This window comes from Eucalyptus grandis, chromosome 6, assembly GCF_016545825.1.
Source record: "Eucalyptus grandis isolate ANBG69807.140 chromosome 6, ASM1654582v1, whole genome shotgun sequence".
Lineage (NCBI taxonomy): Eukaryota > Viridiplantae > Streptophyta > Magnoliopsida > Myrtales > Myrtaceae > Eucalyptus > Eucalyptus grandis.
The window spans coordinates 19,367,040-19,381,328 of NC_052617.1; the positions used below are offsets into that span (position 1 = coordinate 19,367,040).

Sequence of the window (14,289 nt, forward strand, 5' to 3'; positions counted from 1 at the left end):
TAAGAACCATTTTCAAGGGAAACGGTTAATTTTTATTTGTTTGGCAATTTAGGAAAGTGTTTTCTTTCTTATCGGAAGGGAATTTTTTTTCCAATTTAAATTTGTTGTTTTCAGTTTATGAGAGACGTTTTTCCACAAACTGATTAGTTTTCCGTCGTCCAAACACCGAAAGTCAAAAAAAATCTCTCGGAAATAGTGAGTCAAAATGAGAGCATAGGGCTACAAGTGAAAAGAAATCATATGAATCATTGGTGAATCTAACAAAATCTGACTGTCTGATCAATGGACCATAATCCAAGCAAATATTTTTAGCCCTATTGAACCCATGGCAAAGCCCTTTAGATCACATATATTAGCGTGCAATACTATCTTGCACCAACTCATTCGATTGTTTTAAAGTAGTCTTATATATAGACTTGTCTTAAAACACATGATGCCCTAGAGGAAATCGCCCTCGGTCCATAATAGGAACAGCTTCTGATAAGAACAAACTTAGCTGCTGAATAGGATGACATAACAAAGTCCTAAACTTCGACATACCAATGAAGTCAGGATTCCAGATGGAATCGGCCCTTAGACAGAATGAATAGACAATATGAGGACGTCGGAAGGGTTTCCGACGCCTTCGTCTCACTCGAGCAAAGGGTAGGTCGTGATCTCCGATCCTCCTCCGCTAGTAAGATTGGGCTGGTCCGGTTGCAGGCGCAGGGTGTACAAGCGAGCGGCGGCGGCGGCGTCTGTATACCCGATCACAGCCTCGTAATCCCTGCCGTTGTCGACCATTCCGAAGTGCGGGTCGTCCTCCCTCAGATGCTTGATCAGATTGGTCTACACAAAAGAGAGAAAACTGATCGCCTTCAATCATTTTTCCATCAACAGAATCAGTAAATGAAGACGGCTGATTCATGTAAATTGGCCGTTTTCGGACATAACTAGCAGGTGTTTCTACAGACAACGAAGAAAATAACATCATCAACCAGGTTTATATTAGCCAGGAAGCTTTAATTACCCAGTCTTGCAGGAGACTTTTGTTTATTTCCTCAGCATTCTTTTTCTGCAGTGAGCACCAACCAAGACAGGATCAGGCGAAATAATCGCTTATATATCACAAATGACTAGTTATCAATTCTAGGAAGTAAGAAACTGTACATCCTTGGACATATGTTTCTTTAGAAAAATCGATCAAATTGGACCGATAACGGGAAGATTAGCATGATCTTTCCGCAAAAGAGAGACGCAAATCGGCTACTCAGGAGAATATAGGGCTTACCTTCTTCCTGGCGGTGTCGATTTGATTGCCGAGCGTCTTGTACTGTTTTCCACGAACAAAAACATTTTAGACCTTTAAGCAATATGAATTCAAGGGAGGAGAAAAGGCTAATAGTTGCATCATGCAATATCTGAAATTGCTACTTCAATCCATTACGACCTATTTTCAAAATTTTAACTAACTTATAATTAATCCAACCCACTAAATATGAGCTTAAAAGTGAGCCTATGACTCATTTTGCTACCTCTAAAAATTATAATGACTTGTGATCCGACATCATCTTAAAATGACCATTTTCTTCTCAAACTACAAATTATTTGGAATTCGGTCCACAATGTATACACAATAGAACATATGCCGTGATACTATCACCGGAAATGAATAGTTTCGTATATAACATGACAATGCACATTTGACGATTATCGATTGGTTACTTTAACAGTGAGGTTCATGCCTGCATGGATTATCCAATAGGTGAAAGCCTAATACTTGGTAAAGTAATTGACTTTTTCAATAATATGACTTGGTTATACTCGATAAAAAGATTGCATGATTAGTAGATTATGTAAACCACGTCTATCTTCATCATTGATAATGTGAGCCACATAATGAATCCCACACAATCGATGGTTGAAATTATATTGATTTACATGATTTATGGACCATACAACAATCTTGTCCAATATGCTTATATAACATTCTCTTCATTAATTAATTGCTTAGTTTTCTGAGGTAGTGAGTTATAGGGACAAATAGCATAACACGTCCTTTGTGAGTTTCATTCTGGATTTTACCATCGTTTGACGCATCAGCTCCTACATCAAACAAAAGTAATCGCAGTTTCTCTTTTTAGCTACGAGGTATGGCAACAAGAAATCCAAATCTCAACTCAAACATCGCAAATCGAAAACCCGTTACGAAACGTTTGCATTATAGTCACTCAGCAAACATGGTTTCTTCCACCTGGGTCCTTGTATATATCGTCTAGACTCCAACACAGTCCTTTTGATAAAAGAGAGAATCGGGTACCTGACCATTAAGTTTTAGCCAAAAGTTGAAAGATCACCCACAAATTTTGCCAGGTTCCATTTCTCATTCTCTCTCTCTCTCTCTCTCTCTCTCTCTCTCACACACACACACACACACAACGCTAGTCAATTAATGGATAATCACCGAATGTTTAACGTCCAAACCAGAAGGAATTAAATAATAAATATTAATGAGTTAACTGACTAAGCATGCAACGCAAGCCTTTGCTTCCTATGCTGCGTGAGAATTAATTCTTGATGAGAGAAATTGGACAAGCACGCTAGAATATAGGCAAAGCAAACCAGCTAATGACCATGTCAGTGAAGTAGCCCGTTTGGAGCTCTTTGAGCACCCGACGTGATAAAAATTCTGAAAGCCAAACCAGCGATTTTAGGGTCAATCACGAACCTTCCGTTCACGGATCAGGCTAACGGCGTTGTCCATATCTTGCTCAAGACCGCACAATTCCGATAAGCTCATACCATTCAGTCCTTCCCCGAACCTCCTCCTGCGCAATCATTTTTACCCAACAAACACAAACACGGTTAACCCGTCAATGACAAGCTCAACCTCTAAAAGTTACGGGAGAAAAATTTGACTAAGGTAAATGGAACAGGATCTTCTTTTTACCTGACCTCCAGCTGAAGCTTCTTGTTCACCTCCTTCAGCTTCCTCAGGTTCTCTTGCATCTTCTGATGAAAGTGCAGAGAATGCGATTTAAAACAGACTTTCACAAGCAAAGGAATCGAGCTAACAGCCCAAGTACACATGCATGTGAATATTTGTTCTGCATATTTTAAGAGGGGGAAAATCAGCAAGATCTAACCTCATAGTGAGAGCTCCAGAGATCAACCTCGAGCGCCTGCTGATACTGATCGTACATCTTCTTCGTTCTAAAACATTACAGCAGGAAAAAAAGAAAGAAGGAAAACCAAAAGCAAAAGCAAAAGGTCAACATCTGAGTCAAACAAATCTAGGGTTTTTTTGTTCCTCAGAAAGAGATGACTGAAGGAAGAAGAATCAAGAAAAAGAGTAGGGTTTTGTACGAGGTGGAGGGGCTGATGTACTCGTGGAGCTTGCCGGTGCTGGAGATCATGATGATGGAGACCTTGGCGTCGCAGAGGACGGTGAGCTCGTTCGCCTTCTTGAAGAGCCCGTTCCGTCGCTTCGAGTAGGTCACCTGCCGGTTCGTCGTGTTCTCTATCAGCTTGATCTGGATCTTCCCCCTCGCCATCTCCCTACCTCCTCTCTCTCTCTCTCTCTCTCTCTACTCTATCTCTTTTCTCTCTCTCTCTCTCCTGCGACCTCGAAATGAAGAAGAACAAAAACCACCGAGCTAAAAGAGAGAGAGGGAGTTCAGAAGAAGGAGGGGAAAGGGAGCTTTCTTTTCTTACCGTAAACGGAAAGGGCCACGCCAAATTGGTGAAAGGTGGTGTACGAAGTGACGAAACATAGTAAGTGCCATGTTTGCAGTTTCCGGGCTTCCTTGATTTGAAACGCATTTCCACCTTCACCGCTGCCCGGCCGTCCGACCCCAGACCCAGCTGGCGCATCGCACGGTTCACGGACCATGTGGGTCTCAGACCATTCCCCGCCGTCGATCCCGCGGGTCTCGCCTCGGGGATCATGCGATCGACGGTCCGTAGGGTCTGAAAATTCGGTGCAGTATATTTTTTTTCTCTCGATCACTGAATAATGGACGTGTTTTCGTATGCCTCTTGTAGCCTTCCTCGTAAATGCATACGGTTGAGAATAGAAAGAGGGTTGTGTTTTGAATTTTTAGAACACCGATTACATTCTTTGCAAGAAAAGCTAATCTACCGATAATTGTAACACTTTTTTTTTATATGATTGCTTAGCAACAAATTTGTCAACATACTCCTAGACTATACCGGAGGGTTTCTTAATAACTCGAGAAATTGTCTCTTGGAATTTGGTGATTCTTGAACGACAAATCACATCAACTGTTCATCAGGAACTCTTCAGACATGGCTCCGTTTGTTTGGTAGGGATCATTAAAAAAGCCCCACGAAATCCTTGGTGGAGTAACTTGATGCAGTTCAACTTTTTGCCTCCTCCTCGTCCTCCTTGTTCCTCAGACAAAAACCTGGATGTGATCGATGTTGTAAGCTAATTCCATTTGTCTGTGGGATTTTGATTTGACATCATTTCCTTTTGGGAGTTGACAGAAACGGCGGACCAGAAGGGGGGAGAATCGGGAACCCCAGTTACCAGCCGAGGAACACCTCTCCGTCGTCTTGTGATTTTGTGGGACCTGATCCTTAGCCCTTCATCCAAACTTTTCCATTTGATTTTTCCAGACTTCCGAGAGCAAACCCTATCGCGACTATAGTAGTCCAGCTATTTTCTTTTTTGTATTTCAATACGACCTTTTGTGAGATTTTTTGAAGCTTCATTAACTTGAACTTGAAGCTCCTTCAAAATCTTAATCCGCTCGAGTACAGAGATATCTAGTCAAGACCAACGAGGTCGCTAAATCTTAATATTAATCTTGATAGATGGGCAGAGTTATTATGACACAAGCTAAACATGTCATAAATTAAATGAGACCCTTATAATACGCCTCAATGTGGTAGCTAAATCGACTAAATGAGTTAGGGCTCCAAACAGTTGGGTTTCTATCGAAATTGAAGCCTAGTCAAAGCATATCGAGCCTTTTGTCCAATGAATAGTGACTGAGGATCAAAAAATAAAACGATAGGGAAATGTTTAAAACATCGGAAACATATAATTACCGTCTCGAAGGTCCGTAATTACCAAGACAAGTGAAGTGAAGGGGCTTTTTCCTAATCATCCAGCACCATCAAAGCCAAAGGTCTGAAGCACCGGGAAAACAGTCGGTCCTACAACTGCATCAGCATCGGCAGTCCACGACCATCTCCACGCGAGGTAACAATGCCAAAGAGCACGAGCTAATTAAAGGTTTGCTCTCTCCATGTCTCGAACTCATGATCACGTGACCGACAAGACAAGCACACGACCGCACAGAGCAATAACATTCGGGGGACAATCGAAGGTGTCCACCCATCTCCATCTCTGTATCTTCAGCAGGGCCCTAGCTAATTAGCAGCAGGGCAACTTAAGCAGCATATAATAGGCCTCCGCTGTCGTCCACATCCTCTTCCAGGGTAAAACCGGACCTGCATGCCATCGGTCCATGCATTCCTGAAGCAGAAAGCTCCCTGGGGACTTGAAGGCTAAAGAAACAGCTAAAGCCTAAAATTGTCAAATGGGCAAATAGCCTGAAGGAGTAGCTGTAGCAACAATGCCTTGGTTTTGGCGCATCGTACGAACTCGGTTTTGCGACGGTGTTAACGTTGTTTAGTATGGAAGTGTAGTCATTTCGCCTCCGTGCGTCAAGTCTAATCGCATCCTCCTAAGCTCTAATCACAAACTGCGCCCATCAAAAGAAGATAGGGGATAAAACAAAAGGTCTCGTCGCCAAGTTTTGAAGCCGGCTTCTCACTTTTCCCCTCGAAAATAAAGTCTCTGTCCAAGCCCAAGTGAGTTTACTTGCCGACTGTCGAAGCCCAGTACAAACATCGTTCGAATTGTGGTGAAGTTGCGACCCAAAAGCTTTGAGCGCGGTGAAGTTGCGACCCAAAAGCTTTGAGCGCGAAATGCGTTTTTGTTCAAAAATTGTCGGCAGGGAAAAAATAGAAAAAATGTTTCTGTTTCGAGGAACAATTTTTACTGAGAAAGATGCGTTTGGTAAATTTATTCGGGAATAAAAAATGAATAGAAACACGTTTAGTAAATTATTTTTTTTGTTTCTTTTAATTTTTTAATATTTTATTTTATTTTTCATTTTTTCCTTTCTTTTTTTTTTTTTTCTTTCACCGGTCGGCAAGCGCCTAGCCACGGCTGGAGCGCCCAGCCACGGCGAGGCTCGGCCTCGCCCGGATCCGGTGAGGCCGTGCCTCACCAATGGCTAGGCGAGGCCAAGCGTCACCGACCCCCGGCGAGGCTCGACCTCGCCGGATTTGGGTGAGCTCGAGCTTGCCCGACCATGGCGAGGCTCGCCGGGGCCGGCGACGCTCCGGCGAGGTCGCTAACCCTCGACGGCGGCGTCGCCATGGCCGAGGCCGGCGAAAGAAGCCAAAGAAGAAAAGAAAAGAAAAAAAGTGTTTATGGAGCAAGAAACAATTTTTTTTTGTTTCTTATTTATGTTCTTTTTGTGTTCCAGGAACAAAAAATCTGATTTTGAACAAAAACGCAAATAAACGAGTTTCTATTCTTTTTTTGTTTTTGGGAAAAAAAAAATTATGTTCATAAAAAAAAAAAAGAAGAAGAAGGAAAACATGCAGGCCCTTTGCTGCTCATCAGGCCCATTTACCAAACCGAGAGTCTACTACAGATCCCTCGTAAGACCCCCACGTTGCGTTGTGTTGAACTCTGTTAAGAGTTAGAACCGTTAACGTTAAACCCCGTAGAACGCGAAAGAGACCACGTTCGCTTTCCGGTCAAACTCCAAAGGAAAACTGCTCCCAAATCTGAAAATCGAAACTTGTCGGATCGTACGGAGCAGTCAGCCTAGAATCAGGAATCCGACTGACCATCTCACCGCCATCCCTCTTGTACTCTCTCTTACCTTGATCCCGATCCAAGTTCATGCACGAGAGATGTCGCCGCATTCAAGCTCACTCGTTCTCTTCCTCCTCGTTCTCGCGCTCGCGCCGTTCTGGCGAGTCTTGATTCCGGTCGATTCAAGAACTCATCCCGGAGACGTTCGAGTCCTCCAAGCTTTCAAGGCCGCGATCGACCCGAAGTCCGTATCTCCCGGATCCTGCGTGAGCTCCTGGGACTTCTCCGTCGACCCTTGCGACCGCGTCTTCAGCGACCGCTTCACCTGCGGCCTCCGTTGCGACCTCACCGTCTCCAACTCCTCCCGCGTCACCGAGATCGCCCTCGACTCCGCCGGCTACTCCGGCTCCCTCTCCTCCGTCCCCTGGGACGGCGGCGTGCCTTACCTCGAGACCCTCGACGTCTCCTACAACGCGTTCGCCGGCTCCCTCCCCGGCTCCCTCGCCCGCCTGACTAGCCTCCGCCGGCTCCGGCTGTCCCGGAACTCGCTCTCTGGCCAGCTCCCCGCCTCGCTCGGCTCGCTCGCCGCCCTCGAGGAGCTCAGCCTCGACGGCAACAACTTCCGCGGGGGCATACCGTCGAGCTTCAACCGTCTGGCGAGCTTGAAAAGGCTCGAGCTCCAAGGGAACAACCTCTCGGGCGAGCTGCTGTCCGATCTGGGCTCGCTCGAGAGCCTGCATTTCCTCGACGCGAGCGACAACCGCTTCTCCGGCGGAGTCCCGGCGGCTCTCCCTGCGTCGCTGGTGGAGCTCTCGCTCAGGAACAACCGCCTGCGAGGAGACCTCCCGGAAATCGTCGGCGGAGCGGCGAGGCTCCTGCAGGTGCTGGATCTGAGCCGGAACGAGCTGACCGGTGCTGTGCCGGCGGCCCTATTCGAGCACCCGTCCCTTGGGCAGCTCACGCTTTCGCATAACAACTTCACGTCCTTGCACGCGCCGCCCTCGGCGGGTGCGAACAGCAGGTCTGCCGATTCATGTTGTCGTATGAAATTTGAATTTTTATCATTTCAAAATATTATACCTTCAACGCGCTAATCAAAAAGATATTGAAATTCTTCCTTTAATTTATCAATATTTATCTAAAAAATTCGATGTCCCTACTGAATAGCAGGCTGGTGGCCGTGGACCTGAGCTACAACAATCTCCGGGGGCTATTGCCGGGGTTCATGGCGGCAATGCCGAGGCTGTCGGCGCTGTCCCTGGAGCACAACATGTTCACGGGGATGATACCGTCGCAGTACGCGCTCAGGGTGAGGGAGGCCGCCGCCGGCGGGACGACGGCGATCGGGAGGCTGCTGCTGGGCGGGAACTACTTGTTCGGGCCTATACCGGGCCCGCTGGTGGGCCTGAGGCCCGGGTCGGCGAACGTGAGCCTGGTGGACAACTGCCTGTACCGGTGCCCCGACGAGTTCTTCTTCTGCCGGGGCGGCGATCAGAAGTCCCCGGCGGATTGTAAGAGCTTTAGCCCCACCATTCCTTAGACAAAAATCAGAGTCTGATAAAAGATTGAATTGGTAGATTTGGGTTCATAAGTTGGTGTATTCGATCGGGGATAGTTCATACGGCTTATATTTTGCAATATCCTGGTTGATGGGTTGATATGCAACGGTCACCGACATGTCAGACACGGCACGTGAGCCCGATCCGGAGTGACAAGCACGTGCGTTCTTGCTCGTAGATAATTATTGTCCTCTCTGATGGATCTTATCAAAGATATACGTATTTTTAAGACGGCGTCGTATCTACTCATGGAAACTCGAGAACGCATTATTATAATTATTGTTGTTGTTAAGTCCCATGTGCAGCATGCTTGCATTGCCGGTGGGCGACCTCATCGCATTTAAGAGCCATCACATGGTCCATTTATGTTCTCCGATCCGACGGTCAAGAAAATCTTCCGGCTGCAAGGGAGTTCACCGAAAGACTTCTCTCAAAACGACGAGGCGTCGATGATCATAGGCCGTTGATCGCGGGGGTTTTAGTTTTGCCGTCGGGCCCATTGCAATGCAACTATAAGTTTATGATTACGTTCTTACATACCTTGAGAAGAGGGTTGCTTCTACGATTAATAATGATTGTAACATAACTATTTTTTGATCCATTTTGCTCCACCTGTCCATCCTCCACCTCATGTAGATAAACCCCTAGCTCCTCTCTCTCTCTCTCTCTCTCTCTCCTCTTTGCTTGCCCCGCTATGACACTTTGGATTAATTAACACGGAAAATTGTTTGATTCAGTCTATCATATTCTGAACATACTTAGTATTGGAGTTCTAATGCTAAACAAGGTTGTTCCGTTTCAAAATATGTCTTGTGAGTTAATTTCAGTTCCATACATATAATCTAGGAACATTTGCTCCCTTTTGGGTGTGCAATTCAATTCATTTCCACCCTGTTTGCCAGTCTAGAATCCTGCCGGGAGTTGCACATTGTTCGACCCTCTCATCGTGGCGATTACTCCCCACCCTTGATAGTCTTGGATTTTACTCTCAACCTCAACTAACCCGCGTCGCCGCTTATAGTCTCGGTATCATCCGCCATCTGAGTTTGAGATTGGTAAGCTTACGACCGCAGTAGACACGAGCTCACTGAAATACCACAACTCTGCCCAAGGTTGGCGTGGCTTTGCTGGTTCGAGTCTCGCAGCAAAATTCATGCAATGCGAAGCGCCTTCTGAAGCCTGATCGCCCAAAAAGGCGAGAGGCCTTAAACTCAACAGCCCAGAAAGAAATCCAAAGCATCTAGGCCCAGACTAACTTGACAGGGCCACGTCTTCCCGTTTTCTGAACTTCCACTCGATTGCTTAGCAATCAATCACTTGGGCTTAGGCCCCCATTTGGTATACATGAATGAGGTGATCGAATTATAAAAGAAATCGGAATGAATTACAACGTATCGGAATGAGAATTAATGTAAAAAGTATTGCAATTGGCAACGCCTCGAACTAAAAAACTTGTCTTATTATGGTTTCAGTTTTAATCTTTCAAATTGTTATTTTTGATAGCTATTACTGTATCCAATTGTTCTATCAAATTTTACCATATCTCGAGATTAAATAATAATCCACTGGTATGCTTGCCTTCATTTTATCCATTCCCATGGATTCTCACTCATTCCCACCTCTCCCATATTAGTGAAAATGCAGGTTTTACATCGATTTTCATTCTCAATTTCTATTTTCATTTTGCCTCGTTTCAACTTGTCAAATGGTATCAAGAAAGGGAACGGGGCTTCCATTAACATTATGACAATTTCATTCTCAATATCCAAATCTGTTTTACACATAAGATTGTGCGGATCAAAAGGATTCAAAGACCTCTGGTGGTTTTTTATGGGTGAGTAATTTTTAACTAACAATTCCATAAACTTTTCTTCTTTCTTAACGCAACAAAGCATTTGCAAGTTGCTTCGCCAAGTTCAAGCAAGTATCAACCTAAAAGCTTGGTGGGTTTATTCGATCTCAACAAGATCTAGCTTCATCCCCCATCTTAATAAATCATTTTCTAGGTCGAAAAATGAGAGGGTTACACGTGCAATATAGTAATGTTTTAAGGCATGGTTGTCCATATTATTGGGTCCCCACGGAGAGACGTGAAGGCCATGTCCCGTATCAAATGCATCAATTTCTTGAAGCCCATGCCCATCCCCATCTTTTGAGGAGAAATTGGTCATCTTTCTAGGAGTTTCCTCTTGGCAATTTTTTTTAATGAAATCAGAGTGCACGTAAGTGGTCCATGAAATTGGTCAGGCTGATCCGAAACCCAAGCCATTATGGGCTTTGACCACTCAAAGTTAGTGAAAAACAAACTTTTAAGTGATTTCGAAACGCGTCATTCCATTAATATAAGATAATCCTTACATGTTGGTACTATGAGTTTAATTATTTTTTCATAGAAAGATAACAGCTCCCGTTTGGTAAATTGATTTGACAGACGAGAGTAGATAAATTCTTTAGACGTCTGCAAATCGGATTTCTTTTCGAATATTCCTTTCTTGGATTTGCTATTTTTCTTGCGTTTAATAAAGAATAATATCCACTGGTGAGAATAACACACAGCGCGAGGTAATGAGAAAGGTGTTTTGTGCATTGATTACACTACCGATTGATATAATCCACTAATCACATTATCCAAGTTGATGATGTGTCTAAGTTTTAGAAATTCTCAAATTTAATTGATCAAGTTTTTTCTTGGCTATCCAACATTCAAGGGATAGAAAAAAGGAAAAAAAAGAGAACGATACATTTTCAATCATTTTCAATCCATCGCTAGTAGTCACCAATCACGACCCTCCATTAAGAGTCGGCCATTCCCAGACTTGGAAAACCATTGACCAACTAATAATGCTTTCGCCAAACATAATCTCTTAATCCAACTTGAAAATGAAAGATGATTACACATTTTATGTATCTTAAAAGAAAAATCAATTCCAGACACAAATCATTGTGACTTCTAAGTTCTAACTTCCGAAAAGGTTGCTCGCTCATTGAGATTTATAATGATTTCATACCTTATCTTAACTACTCGACCTTAACACATCAATAAATATCTAATCGAACACAATAGAAAAGTAGAGTCACGTTCGCATCATATTGACTGAGCTTCGGTATTCATTCATTTTGTACGGTCGAATGTCTCATCCGTACTAAGCAAGATCTAGAAGTGGTGACGCAATTAATCTTTTGATTAGTTAAATACAGAAAAGGGGTCATGTTGCATAAACCCATTACTAGAAAGTTCAATTTGGATAATCGATGTCGAGGTAATCGAGATTTACATGGCAAATGCAAAACACTCACCTTTTCGCATTTAAAGAAAGCAAAGGACAACTTCCTTCCTCTCTCTCTCTCTCTCTCTCTCTCGAAGTGGTAGCTGGGACCTTGTTGTCGTTAAAAAGGGTTTTCCATCCTCTCAATCCAACGCATCCTTAATCCGCACAATTCTTTTTATTGTTATTATTATTATTACTGAAGATAACGAGGTAGCTAATTGCTTGCTGGCTCCAAATTATTTTATTGCCACTTAGACCATGAAAAATGCTATAAGTAATTTACTTATATACCTTGCAATCTGTCCCCTCCATGATGCAATTATTGGACCGTCGTCGAGGATAGCCGAGCGTCGTAATTTAATATTTTTTAATTGAATACCTAGAGTATCCTAATTCGTGATAAATTATTTTAATTGAGTGCCCAGAATAGTCTAATTTCATGTGCTCTCTGCTGGGGTGTATGCAGGGTTGCTGCATCTGAGCGCCCATGTCTATCCTCTTCAAGTATGTATATTTATATTCATATATACATATAGGGGCTATTTTAATTTCTTTGTTTTATGGAACAACATGTATGCTCATGACCCGTGAACTTCCTTTTAAAATAGTTACTTAGTGCAACTTATTCAAGAATTTATGATTGGAATGGAATGCGGCGGTTGATTTTGGTCAACGGATATCATAGATATTAACCTCTTTATAAATGGAAGCGCTCGCCAACTTTACGTCTTTTCCAAGCATCTTGATAAATACATAATTAGCAGCTTACCTAGAATAGTTTGCACATATCTCCGGCTATGTTGATCTTCCTTGATTTTGTTGGTTCTTAGGAAATTTTTCATCAATTGAAGACCATAGGTATATAGATAAAAAAAAAAATAAGGGAGGGACAAGGAGGGCAATAGAAAAAAAAGGCCTTCAAATGCGATAAGAGTTGAATTAGATACATTGCCAATGATGACTATTCTACGTAAGTTCATCATTAGGTTCTTTTCCCGGGGTAAAATCCGATGGTCATGGTGCAGTAACTGAGTGGAGCATTAAGATCATTGAATGTACCGACAAGCCAAAGCAAATAACAAACTAGCTTAAGCATTGTGGTCTTATATTTGCTTTGCACGCGATCTGGTCATCATTTTGACCAATTATTCCAACTAGGATTCACATTGGAGAGATTTTCTTTATTCAACGCTATGACCTATGGTGTCTACGGTCAAAGCGCATTTAGGGCTATTGATTACGATATTAAAGAATAATTCGAATCAAGAAGCAAACAAGGCAACACGTAACACAATGTGATAAGTGCTCAACTTGCACAAAAGCATGGGGTTGATTGTGCTTATAGGATCGCACATATTTTTGCACGAAGCAAACCTACCAACTGATAAAATAAAAAAATTACCGGAAAAAAAAAAAAAAAAAAAAAAATCTGGTCGCACTTTGAAAAAGCTGGGTAACTCAGATGATAATAATAATAATAATAATAATAATAGGAAATAAAATTGATATAATAATAAGATATTCCGTCCATTATTGCTGCCGGGAGTGGACAGTGCGATGCCGACTTCCCCTTTTTTCAACCCCACTACCGCTCCTCAGATCTTCTGAAAATCGTGAACGGAGGGAATCAATCACGTTCACATCCATCTGCTGCGGTCACGTTCAGATGACCGAAAAAAGCGATTTTCGTCTTCTTGCGGAAAGGGGATGGGGCCCACCACTTTGTTTATAATTCTGAGATTAGTGGATTTGAAGCAGAAATCTGCCCCCGATAATTTCCCATTAATTTAATCATTTAGCTGTACCATCATCCCCCGTTTTTCTTCGCAAAGCGAGAGGACTAGGTGGCAGCAATCGTTTCGTTGCTTGTACGAAGCTAACAGGTTTTTCCGCGTGTATACATCGTGGAAAGCAGCTTAATCGTGTGATTTAATTGCGCAAATGGTACGTCCAAGAATAGATTAGTCAGCAAATGATGGTACCACATGCCCCTTTCTCTCCAAATCAATGGAGCTATTGGCTACGGAATGAGGACCAATGTGATGCCCCGAGGGGTTAAGGTGGCATGACGAGAAGGGCTGTTTATGACTTTTGATTATGGTGATTAATGACTTTGTTTAATTGATTAGGTAGGGCAAAAGGACTAATGAAAGATGCTAGCAGAGGTAATTGAGTTGAATTGACCGATTGATACCTACTATTTTGTAATAAACCACGTGATTTCAGCTCTCTTTTAACCAGTTGATTCGATGTCGGCAGAACAGAAATCAAAATTAAAGGGTAGTGTCTCCATTTATCTAAAGAAATCGTCAAGAGAACACGAGTGCCATGTTTTAAGAATATCTAACAAAGTAATCGAAAGAAGTGACAATTGACAAGTCGGCAGTCCGATGATTAATTGACGAGACATTTACATGACTTGCTCCTTCAAAGTAATGATATGTGAATCACATCATCATGATGATACGAATAAAGTCACTAACATTGTGTTTCGTGCACAAGGGTTTATATCTTGAATGATTTATGCCTTGTAATCCATTTAATCAATTTGGCATATTGGAATTTTAATATTGCGACATGATTATCAAAATGTTTTGTGCCGGGTTTCAACCTAAAT

General features: G+C 42.9%; 2 protein-coding genes across 2 annotated transcripts; one reads left to right on the forward strand and one right to left on the reverse strand.

The window, feature by feature from the left end:
- Window positions 1-342: 342 nt before the first annotated feature.
- Window positions 343-3,706, reverse strand: LOC104448801 (floral homeotic protein DEFICIENS). Its single transcript, XM_010062712.3, has 7 exons — window positions 3,346-3,706; window positions 3,126-3,192; window positions 2,930-2,991; window positions 2,708-2,807; window positions 1,271-1,312; window positions 1,010-1,054; window positions 343-828 (listed from the first exon to the last, which is right to left on the reverse strand). Exons 1-7 carry the CDS (start codon window positions 3,531-3,533, stop codon window positions 631-633), a joined length of 702 nt encoding a protein of 233 aa, XP_010061014.1. The 5' UTR covers window positions 3,534-3,706; the 3' UTR covers window positions 343-630.
- Window positions 3,707-6,761: 3,055 nt separating this feature from the next.
- Window positions 6,762-8,695, forward strand: LOC104448802 (probable inactive leucine-rich repeat receptor kinase XIAO). The gene is made up of 2 exons (XM_010062713.3): window positions 6,762-7,865; window positions 8,015-8,695. Exons 1-2 carry the CDS (start codon window positions 6,943-6,945, stop codon window positions 8,382-8,384), a joined length of 1,293 nt encoding a protein of 430 aa, XP_010061015.1. The 5' UTR covers window positions 6,762-6,942; the 3' UTR covers window positions 8,385-8,695.
- Window positions 8,696-14,289: the final 5,594 nt, after the last annotated feature.